The 12239-nt window shown below is 36.5% G+C and overlaps 1 protein-coding gene across 1 annotated transcript; it reads left to right on the top strand.

Annotated features, from left to right (window-relative positions):
• The first annotated feature begins 2772 nt into the window (after positions 1 to 2772).
• On the top strand, positions 2773 to 9147 carry LOC110682281 (nodulation protein H-like). The gene is made up of 6 exons (XM_021858587.1): positions 2773 to 3865; positions 4606 to 4832; positions 4916 to 5174; positions 7400 to 7579; positions 7658 to 7813; positions 8549 to 9147. The coding sequence occupies exons 1-6, from the start codon at positions 3836 to 3838 to the stop codon at positions 8714 to 8716; spliced, it is 1020 nt and encodes a 339-aa protein (XP_021714279.1). The 5' UTR covers positions 2773 to 3835; the 3' UTR covers positions 8717 to 9147.
• The last annotated feature ends 3092 nt before the right edge of the window (positions 9148 to 12239 follow it).

The following is a 12239-nucleotide window of genomic DNA, read 5'->3' as shown; positions in this document are numbered from 1 at the left end:
GCAATGTACTCTCCTAATTCCATAGGAATCTCCCAGCTAGAAAGAGATTAACCACCCCAGTAATAGAGTCAACCAACTCATCTGAGACTGCCACAGCTGCACCACTCAAGCAATCCATAAGATGTTGAGCATGCAAACCATCCCTACCACAGGATGTGCCACGAGGGAAACTCCTAATCCGATCCAAAACAACAGCAGAAGTCGTAACTAGATGAAGGTGATCAATAGGTATATCAGGCAAGGATGGAGCTGGAGATGAAGGGTGCTTTGACTGTAAATCTGCAAGAGTGGCGTTAGTATAAGGTGCAACGCCTGAAGAAGAAAGAACCCGAATTGCAGCAGTGTAATGGCCATCGCAAATCTTCCTACGACACTGCTTAATGTTACGCTCTTCCAAATCAATGTCCTCATCATCAACCGTCGACAAAGTAGGAGAATCCTATGCCAAAATTTCCCTCACAAGCTGCAAATTACCACCCGCTACACTCCAAGAACAAATAGCACGGGAAATACTCTCTTCTTGATGCCGACGTCTTACCGAAGACCGAGACTCACGACTACTCCGCGGGCGAAAGATTTTAAGGATGCAAAGAGGTAACACCAACAAAGAGACCCAATTAGAAATGTCATCAGGCTTAGAGATCACCTTATCAAGAGCACCTTTCAGAACCCGAGAAAACCCCAAACGACACTTGGGAGGGATAGACTTAACAGAGCGAAACCCCTTAGAGAATAAACAATCAAGGAAGGCCACATCAAAACCACCGTTATGATCTCGCACCAATCCATCCATACGATCAACTCGAGCAGGAGAAGAAGGAGATTGCGGCTTGGTGAAATTATGAAGCACAAAACGAACAACACCATCTCCTTCATCAGGGGGTGACACATCCTCATCCCCACCATGACGACACTTAATACGTACCGTGTGCGTTTTATAGCAAACTCCACATAACCAAATCCCCATACGCCTAAAAGTAACTTCTGCCTCATTATAAACAGCCAAATTAGAAGTAAGAGAATGTCGGGTGATATCTCGCGCACCGATACAACAATGACGATCACTAAGATGTCTGATTAGAGAACGTCAAGTAAGGCCATTTTCACTCCCATCTTGACAACCACTAAGACCCACAAAGGGACAATGAAACTTCACAACGGCAGCCGACATAGCTGACTTGCACCACCCAAAACTGAAATACGCCTGAAAGAGCACCAGAAACTGCCGCAAAACAGCACCCAAAACTGCACCCAAGAGCTGCCGAAACTGGACCAGAAACTGCTGCAAAAACAGCACCCAAAACAGCCCCCAATATCGAAAAATCGCTGGAAATATTGATCACCGAAACCCAAAATAGAAACCAACGAAGAATCTCCTCTGAACCACTGCAGAAACACGCCCCAAATACCATTGAACCGACTGCAGAAACCTCCTGAAATGCACCAGAAAAATCTCCAAAAACGCACCTAAAAACAACCCAAAAACCTTCCCAAAACTGATCAATAAAACGGCTGCCAAACTGCCCAAAAACGGACCAGAAAACAGCAAGTAAACACACCAGAAATTACGCCGGAAACACACCAATTTTCGCCTGAAACTCGCCTGAAATTGTACCGAAAAACACGCCTGAAACACACCAGAAATTACGCCGGAAACACACCCCAATTTTCACCTGACACTCGCCTGAAAACCGCCAGAAAACTGCCTAATTTACGCCCTAAAGCAGCACCAAATTGAACGTGTAAACCGCCTGGAAAAAGAGCCGTTGCTGCCCCTATATTTGCCGGACCACCGATGCACAAGCCGCCGATGAACCTGCCGGAAAACTAACGTGGAACCTGCTGCCGGATTATTGACGAGGACGAGAAACCTAATCGCACCCTAATCGCCCTCATAATAATAATAATAATAATAATAATAATAATAATAATAATTATTATTATTATTATTATAATTACTGTAATTGTTAGAGAACCAACTCAACTAAAAGCTCAAGCTGATGGTTGGGCCCCGTAATATGTTTTATACTTTATCAATAATGTTGTGATTAATAAAATTAGGAAAACTCAAGCTAAATTCCATATTATTTAAGGAAATGTATATGTCTTATTAATCTAAACAAGAGCATAATTTATGAGGTTATCATCTTTAGAATGTGGTGGCTGGATTGCCTATATAGGACATGTTTTGATTTACTGAACTGAGCTGAATTGAACCGAACTGCACTGAACTGAGTTGAGCTGAACCGAATTATTTATGAGAGAAGGAAATTAGAAACTAAACTGAATAATTCTACGTACATGTGTTTTCGCGGTTTTTTACTTTCTCCGTTCCAAATTTGCTAGTTAGAACAACTAATAATAGCTAAACAACAAATTATATAATGTACAACTCACAAGCAGCTACTTGATTGGCTTGACTAATTAAGTGAAATTACCGACAATCAATTGTCTAATTAACAAAAAAGAGAAGGGTTAAAAAAAGTCACAATCATGATTCAGCACAATGATTTCAAAAGTCGTGCGTATTCTTTCGTTTTACAAATATGATTGTTCTTCTGATCATAATTTACAGTAATGAAACATTGAAACTCCATTTATTTCACAATTGCGTGTCACACCATTGTCATACCAAATATAAACAAGGCAACTATATTATAATATTGGTAATATAATATTCCATGCTTTCAATAACACAATCTAATGCTCAATCTATGTTAAATGCTTCCTCAGTCTTGATTAAAGTTCTTATGAACGTTTTGATGGTATGTTATATGCATCCCTCAGAATCTATGTATGTGAGGTGTCTAACATAAGTAAAATAGATTTAAAATATTGTTTTAAACGTATAAGATAAGGTTACTCATATTATGACATCATTATTACCTATTAGTGGTACTTATCTAATGCACAATTTTTTATTTTTTTTTTAAATTCTATATGGTTCACCCTTTGGGCGAATCCGGATTCTGGGATCAATTTTAGGTGATTAGGTTTCAGTCTCCTTCCAATTATTGTTGCGGGAGACGAACACAGGTCTCCCCTACCAAGTGCAGTCTCATGATTACTGCACCAACCTAATGTACAATTTTTTTTTCTTTTTTTTTAAAAAAAATTCTATATGGTTCACTCTTTGGGCTAATCCGGATTCTGGAATCAATTTTAGGTGATTAAGTTTCAATCCCCTTCCAATTATTGTTGCGGGAGACGAACACAGGTCTCCCCTACCAAGTGCAGTCTCAATCATTACTGCACCAACAACCAATTGATAATATAGTAATATACATTATATTAAAGCATCTAATCCATTAATTCAGGCGAGTTAACTTTAGGAGCTCCAAATCAATTGGCAATTGTTTTTACCTTAAAAAAAAATTAGAGTACTTTTAATTTCTTGAACAAAGAAATTAAAAGTAAACGGTCAAAAACACAGACCCATTCACCTCGACGACAACGATTGCAATTGCCACGTCTAATTTTTGAAACATGAGTTGATGAGTGCACAAATGTTTTCTCCCCCCCAAAAAAAAAAATAATAATAATAATGATAAATAAATGAGTAGCAAACAAAAACATTTTTTAAAAAAACCCAATTTTCCTTGAAAAAAGCGGGGTGGTGGTGGAGGGGTCAGCAGACTCAGGACTCTGCTGCACTCTTAAAGAAAAAAAATGCCAGAACTTTCTTCCCGTTAATCTCTTCTCTACTTCGTTTCAGCTTTAACTTAATCATCATTAACTCTTTTAATCTTTCATTTTTATTAATAAGTTTAACACAATTTGAAATCTGGGTTTGTTTTATACCATTCCCTTTTTTTTGATTTTTTGTTGGAGAAAAATGGTGGGAGATTTGCGTTCTTTCTACAAGGTATGCTCCATCTAATTTCCTGAATTTTTTAATTTTTTTTTTACTTATTGAATTAGTTTATGTTGAAACAATCTTGTGGGTAGTTGTAAGATTTTGACATTTTCTTAAGTTTTGGTATTATTTTCCTTAATTTGACTATAAGATGCTGCAGTAGAAATTGTGGGTTTTTGGGGTTTGCTGGGAAAAAAGTTGGTTTTTTTTGGTAGTATTTATCATCAGCAAACAAGATTCTATTTTTAGTATAATATGAGTTTTAAGGCTTGTAATTAGCTGCTAAAAAGTTAGTGAGTAGTTAATTTTGTCTAGAGATGTAGAGAAATTGGGTAAGAAAACAAGAGTGATTGATGGGATATGCTTTTCTCTTTTAACGAATGTGGTTTTGATGTAATGAGTTAATAATGAAGTTTTGTAAAAAAAATTTCTTATTTTTTTTAAAAATCATTTGTACTGTTACTGCTATTGAGTATAATGTAATTAGTTCCTTTTTAATCATGCAATTGCATGCATTTGAGCTTAATTTTGGTGGATTGTGTTAGGTGAAATTGTTGTTTGGTTTGTAAATTAGAACCACATTGTCATCCTAATTGACTAGTTTGCATTTGTTATTACATGTTCTTATGTAATTTACGCGCTATCCGGTTAAATGTATCTTTAATTTTGTGTTGCTAATCAGTGTAGATTGTAATTCACAGTTGATATCTTCTTTAGTGATATTTAATCTGCCTTTTTTTGTCATACAGGATACTTTTGTTCTTCGGCCTTCAAAGATGTCTTCTCTGATAGTAAGGATGATAATGCTAGTGATTGCTACAGTATGTGGAGTATATATATGTTCAGTCTGTCTGAAGCAGATAAACCCCCAAACCAAGTCTAGTATTGAAGTTATTGAGAGACTGGGCATTAGTTGTGAGGCCAACCATTTAGATTATCCATATCTGCATTTCCCACAGCCTGAAACCTTTAGCAGGTAATGCAGTGTTGCCTTAAGTCGATGATCGTTTTTGTGTGTGCTTGAATTGGATTGTGATTGTTGATTTTCTTGTGTTTTAGGGCTGAATGTGCCGGGAATCCAGTCCGGTTCTTTGTGATAATTACAATGCAGAGATCAGGGAGTGGATGGTTTGAGACGTTGTTAAATAGTCATATGAATGTCACTTCCAATGGTGAGATATTCTCTAATAAGGAAAGGAGAGACAATATCTCCTCTATTATTCGGACTCTTGATAAGGTTTACAATTTGGATTGGTTCAATAGTGCTTCCAAGAATGAATGCTCAGCTGCTGTTGGCTTCAAGTGGATGTTGAATCAGGTAAATATGATTCTGATTTCTAATTGTGTTTTGATGATGGCCTAATGTCAGTTACATATATTCTTTCATACTATGTTGCGGTCATGAAGCTAAGTGCTTGCCATTAAAAGGTTACAATAGTATGACTTGTATCTTTAGAACTTCAAGTTAATTTTGTAAGTTCCACATTTTAAATTATTATATTTGAAATTTTGGGCTACAAAAATGCCAATTTGGCCATTGATCTTGCAGCTAAGTCAGACTGTAACATGTGAAGATCTAGTGATCCTATGCAATGACTCCATGGGGTTAAGGTTCTAGAATCAGTAGTTCTTAAGCAGCATCAGAAACACTTCCTGTTTTCCTGAATTGTAGTGTAGGCTAAATGTTAATTAATGATTTTGGTATAAGTACACTACTTCTAAAAACACCTTCAGAAAGAATGAACCCCCCCCCCCCCCCCCCCCCCCCCAAAAAAAAAAAAAAAAAAAAAAAAAATTCGCATACATCATCTAGAAGCTGGTTTGATCACCTAATCAACCAAGTCAGGGATTGAGTTGTCAATTACCATTTTACAAATGTGTTTATTATAAGAAACAAGTAAAGTGCTCAGCTAAAAATATGAATCGAAAGACGGAAAGACAGTAAAACAGTGGGAGGAAGGAGGGAGAGAATGACGGACATGATGTATTGTGTACTCTGTGAGCACCCTTGTGGGTGAAGCTTCCATCACTCGGGAAGTGAAATTTGGCAGTTGTCGTCTGCATTTCAGGTTGAGAACAGAAGAACAAGGTGTAGGGCTTCTCAATAAACCACGACTATTAAGCTGGTCAACAGTTTATTGGATACAGTTTCACTGCCAGTCTGCAATGACTAAGTGGCACAGGCTTAGTTCTTTGACAGGAGCTGAGTTCATGATATGTCATGTCTAATGAAACATAGCACTCCCCTGCTAGGCTATTTCAAATGACAGTGGGTTTCTGAATTCTGATGGGTATCAGATACAGCTGGCACAAGTTTAAGAGAAGAATATTGAAGTACGGAATTTGAGAATTTATTGTACTAATGGATGTAGAACAAGTAAGCTTATGGCTTGTTTGGTAGGTTGTGAACTTGTGATGAATGTTGGTAATATTAATAAATTATATTGAATTTTGTAAAGGAAGTTTCATGCCAATGTCCATGGCAATGCTTGTCCAGCTTCAATGTTATGTTATTCTTCATATATTCTCAATACAATCCATTACCACTTTAGTGTGGTGGTATTGAGTGCAATAAAATTTATTATGAAACATACATATTTGGATGGACAAGCATTATCATGAACATTGACTTGAGACTATCTTGACAGATTTGTATATAAATTCATTACAGTCAATTATCAATGTCTGTCAAATGAGCTGTTAATCCACTTGGAATTCGGAAATCTGCATATTGACAAATTGCAGGTCGAGATGCTCTTTGTGTATTCTTGCATATTGTTGCGTTTAAAAAAGGATTAGATTATGTAAAAGATCTTTAGAGCTCTAAGCTTGATGAGAAAAAGAAATATTCATTGGAAAGAATGAAAGATGGTGGGCTGCAGATCTGGTGGCATATGTTACTGATTAACTTGGAGTAATGAAGATCATTCAATACTCATGAAGTCATGAAAATGGCTGATTGAATCGTTTTTATATGATGATAATTTATGAAGTCATCAATATCAATATGCCACCAGATAATGCATGAAATCATCAATATGGCTGATTGAATTGTTTTTATATGAAGATAATGCATCCTTTCTTTCATGTAACTACTCAAACTTTGAGAAAGAAACATCAATTCATATGAATCTCAACTCATTTTTGTAAGAAAAATTGTGTCCTTGTCAAGATATTGTTTTCGTCTCCATGGGCTTGATGCCAAGATATTGTTTTAAGCATTTGCGGATGTTTTTACTCTCACTTTTGCAGTAGTTAGTTTAAGATGTACCTACCAAGCGAATGAACCCAATGTGTACTTGCTGACTAGAATAATTGAGCATAATTTACTCCCATCTTGAGATGCCTAAATGGTGGTGGTGTACTGGTGTTTGTAATGGTAGCTGAAGCATTTTGTTAATTGTTGCCTATCTTTCTTTTGCATTGTTTAATAGAAAAATATTGGCCCATCTGTAGCTATGATGCTTTTTGGTGATTTGATTTTCATCAAAGAGATATTGGTTTGTTTATACTTGACTCAGATTTTCAGCTCTAAATTTACAGGGGCTGATGGATTATCCAGAAGAGATAGTTGAATATTTTAACAGAAGAGGTGTGTCTGCTGTATTTCTCTTCCGAAGAAATCTACTGCGCCGGTATATTTCAGTACTTGCAAATTCCTTTGACCGCTATGCTAAGATATTAAATGGAACCCACAAGTCTCATGTGCATTCTCCAGAAGAGGTATGAACCTTGATCCTTCTTTTCTTTTCGTTTGTCCAAGTTATGTAAGCTTATCTGCTGCAGCTGATAAATTTGTAGGCTGAGACTCTTTCAAAATACAAACCTCTCATCAATTCAACATCACTATTATCTGCTCTGAAGGAAGCAGAGTTCACAATGGCCCAGGCTTTAGCCAACTTCAACAGCACTAGGCATATTACTCTATATTATGAAGATCTTATCAAGAACCACACTGTAAGAAACTAAACTGTGTGTTTTCTGTGTAACAAGATTTTAAATTAATGCAATAATTATGAAGTTCACGGTGTTAGCATTTTGTTGCCCCCCCCCCCCCGGGCCCTTTTTTTGTTTTTGTTTTCGGGTGGCAATTGAGAATCAGGAAAAACCTAGACATAAAATGCTTGTATCATCAAAGTCAAATTTTATTGGTTTTTGTGGTCCCCCCTTATTGTGACCATCATTAATCAATGAACTTCCTTGTGAAGAAGGTAAAACAACTTAATTGCCATGGATGTTATCATTCATCACTGTTACCTTGCCTGTAATAAGGCATCACAGGTACCTTCCTTGTTGTTTGCAATGGGAGTGATTTAAGGAATTGCTGTCATGAATTACACAATATCTTCTAAGAGGATCATATGGCTGGATCTTAATGTCTTCACCTTTTCAGTATAATGGTCAAAACTGCCATAAGCTAAATTAACTGATACACGGACGATCAAATGGTAAACAGGTGATGGCAAGGTGCTCTTGGGTATAGGGTGGATGGTGATATTAAGTTGATTATTCCAACCTAATGTCATATGATCATTCTTACTGCAAATCTTGAGGGTACCATGGGAAAAGAGTTTACAATTGGTCTTTTTGGGTACGATATGTAATTGATAAAACTTGAGGTCTACTGTGTATAATTTCTCACTTTTATGTTTTGCCGCTTCTGAAGTGTTCTTTTTACTTCATCTTTTGCAGAAACTAGTGGACGTTCAGGACTTTCTTGGGATACCGCATATGAACCTAACAAGCCGGCAAGTGAAGATACACAAAGGTCATCTAAGAGAGCATATCAAGAATTGGGATGATGTCAATAAGACCCTCAATGGGACAGCTTATGCAAAATTCCTTCAACTTGACTATTGAACGGTTGTTATCAGCTAACAAGTGATATGGTGTACATAATGTTGATTTATAAAGTGAGCCCGGAAGCTGAGACCGAAGGCTTGAAGCTTCCTTGTTGATTGAACTGTCCAACTTACTGTAACCAGTTAAGTAGACTTTTGATCGCCTCCTGTTTCTGTTATTTTGCAGCAGTCCATTAGAGTGTAGAATATGTACAACAGTGTATAGGCCCCTTGTATTTTAACTATGTAGTTAGGATTATAGTGTCATGCAAGTATTCTGAAATTTTGATCACATAATTCATAGGTTTTTACTGTGAAAATCAGAATGTAATTTAGAGTGAAAGGATCACAAAGCTTGGACGAATTGTATAAACTACCATCGGGTACTTATGGTTTCAAACCTCCTTATATGACCCCAGGAGTCATTCAATACATTCAATTCATTTTTAAAAAAAGGTTAAAAATTGATCCAAAATCGTATATTATAGCCTTCAATTTTGGACAATTTTCCACTTATTTTGACCCACAACTAAAAATCGCCGAGATGCAGTGATGAGTACCTTTCACGTCGAATCATAATCGAATGATGTGAAAGTGTGGAAAGTCTAGTGTTGCGGTTAGTTTTTATTTCTTTTCTTTCTCTCTATTTTTGAAAACCAAGAAAACAGCCAATCCAGTTTGGTTTGGTCCATGACAATGGTCCAATAATGGTGTAGTTGGGTTGGGTTCGAAAAGAGCTTTCCAACGATATATTATAAGCCCAATTCCGATGAATAATGAGGAAGTTATGACCAAATTACTAAACTGGACCCGGTTTGATTTTTATATGCGGCCCAATGATATAAAGGAGGGCCTATTATGATTTATCATTCCTAATGCAATTAGGATTGATTATAGTCTTCTAGAATCTTCTAAAAGGTTATTTTCAATCCTAATTTAATTAGCATTGATAAATTGACTTTAATTGACTTTTAAAAGTTTTAATTAGAATAAAAGAAGTGTTTTTAAGGAAAATACAGTTTTGCCCTCTCGTACGCTTAAATTTTATCAAAATAAGAAAACGCGTGGGAAATCGTTTGCAGCGCCATACGACAGCTCTGTCGTCTGACGACAGGCGCGTGTTTGACGCCGCAGTCGTGTTTTCTTCTTTTCGAAACTCTGATTCGTTTTTTTATCAAATCCGGCTGATTTTCATTATAAATAGCCTCCTAAGAATCTGTTTTCAATCATTATCAACTTCCATCAACAATCATCAATTTTTCTCTTCTCACCAACTCTCATCAAGAAATTCTTGATTACTGTTTCTTTTTCTAAACCTTCCCTTTCACAAAATTCCGCATACACAAGATCTAGACATACCTAGCCAAATTCGAATTTGCCTTCGCCCTAGACGTGAAAGGTTTTAATTTCTGAGGGTTTGGTCTCAAATCCAGTCTAAACTTTTTTAACTCTTTCTTTTAATTATTTAATTTAATTGTTTGTTTTTTTTTTTCCTTAAAGTTACTAACGTGTGTATTTTGTTATTAGAAAGAGATACGAGACATCCAAGTAAGTGCTTTAATTGTTTTATTGATATTACGATATAGAAATCATGTTTAGCTTGTTATTTTGCTTCATAGTATCATGTTAGGATGTTTTCCTTAGTATGATATTTAGGGTGATTTGCTTATATTAATTATGATTTCTATGATGCCTTTTATTTTCTTTCCTAATAGCATGTTAGTATCATGTTAGGGTTAAAGCTTTGATTTTTATGCTAGGGTTTATTATTAATCTTGTTAGTATCGTGCCTAGGATCTTGCTATTATTATTATGCTTTAACATGATTATTGATTATTGTTTCGGGGTTTTCTGATGTCCTGCGGGAGAGTTACAATTCTGAGACTGGAACCGGACGCCTGTACCTGCAAAACAAACGGATGCTCCGGACGATTGGAGATCCGCCTCCGACGGTCAAGTTAGTACTTGATTAAGGAGTAATTAATGCGGAAATAAAAGTAATTGAGTCTCTCTAGGTGAGAGTGTTAAATGTGCGTAATCCCCCTTAATGAGGATAAATGGGCATATTTATATGCCTTGGGATGCGTGCCAGTACTAGGTTTAGGTTAAACCTAAGGCTGACTGGGCCTCCCACAATGATTGGGCCTTGTTGGCCGGTTTTCCCATTTGGCATGGGTGGACACGTGTCACATTGCAATTGGTCCAAGGAGGACGAATCTCTTGATGACACGTGGCAGGCTCCTATTGACCTACATGAAGGACACGTGGCGAAGCCTGGCTGGCCCACGTGTCGGATGCTGATTGGTGGATAAAAATCCCCTAATCAATTATAATTATACTTATAATTGTTATAATGATTATGATTATTATGTTGCTTGATGATTATATATATTGTTATTGCTTGATCACATCTTTTATGCATGTTTAAAGGGAATTTGTACTTGTAATCACGCTTAATAAGATAATTAATAATCTTGTTTAGGGTTAATTTGGTTATAATTCAATTGATTGCCAATAATAGTTTTATTTGTGCATTAATATTCAACCAACATAGATAAACAGGTTTAGGATTAATCCTATTGATTGCATGTTAGTTAGAAAGTGCACATGAATACGAAAAGAATAAAGTAGAGGCCTATTATTAGGGCAAGTTCAATCTCTTTTAGGTTAGATTTGTACCTTCATCCCCGAACTACCAATCTTGGTTCCAGACCTATTGGAGTTAACGATATCATGGATCGTTAAGGTGTGTAACCTTCACTCTGTGAACAGTTTACAAGTTCCTAAAACTTGTTGGCGACTCTTTTGCTCTAGCTTCCTTCCCTTTGGACGCCACCGTACTTTAGTGTATGATCACAGTGGGGTTCAATTTTGGGTTAATTCTTGAAATATTCCTTACACTAATACACCCCGAGAGTCTATTTAGGTGGGTGCAACCATCCAATATGCCTATAAATGGTCAATTTACCCGTTTGAAACTTGCACCGATTTCGTGAACTTAAGCCTACCTTGGTCATTTATGACGACAAATAATGGTCATATATGGTTCCAAATGGAAATATATGACCTTAAGAAGTATTCCATAGTGTCTCAAGACTTTTCGCCACAGGACCTCGAAACCTTAAAAATTCCTCAAAAAGCGTGGATAATAGCCTTTAATTTTGGATTTTTTTGACCATTTTTTCGCTCGGAAATAAAAATTGCAAAGATGTTACCATGGTCCCTAATACCCTCAGGAAGTCCAATTGGGTGGGTGAAACCATCCAATTTGCCTTTAAACGGTCAATTTACCTATTCAAAACTTGCACTAATTTCATGAACTAAAACCTACCACGGACATTTTTGACAACATATAATGGCCATATATGATTCCAAACGCCATTATATGACCATTACATATATGCCCTAGGGTCTCAAAAGTTTTCGTCACCGGACCCCGTAACATCAAAAATTCCTCAAAAAATGTGGATAATAGCCTTCAATATTGGAATTTTTTGACCATTTTTTTGCCCGGAAATAAAAATTGCCGAAATGTTTACCAT

The sequence above is a fragment of the Chenopodium quinoa genome, unplaced genomic scaffold (genome assembly GCF_001683475.1).
Source record: "Chenopodium quinoa cultivar QQ74 unplaced genomic scaffold, ASM168347v1, whole genome shotgun sequence".
NCBI lineage: Eukaryota > Viridiplantae > Streptophyta > Magnoliopsida > Caryophyllales > Amaranthaceae > Chenopodium > Chenopodium quinoa.
Note: the sequence above shows the minus strand (reverse complement) of the source record. Positions and strands in the feature narration are given on the sequence as shown.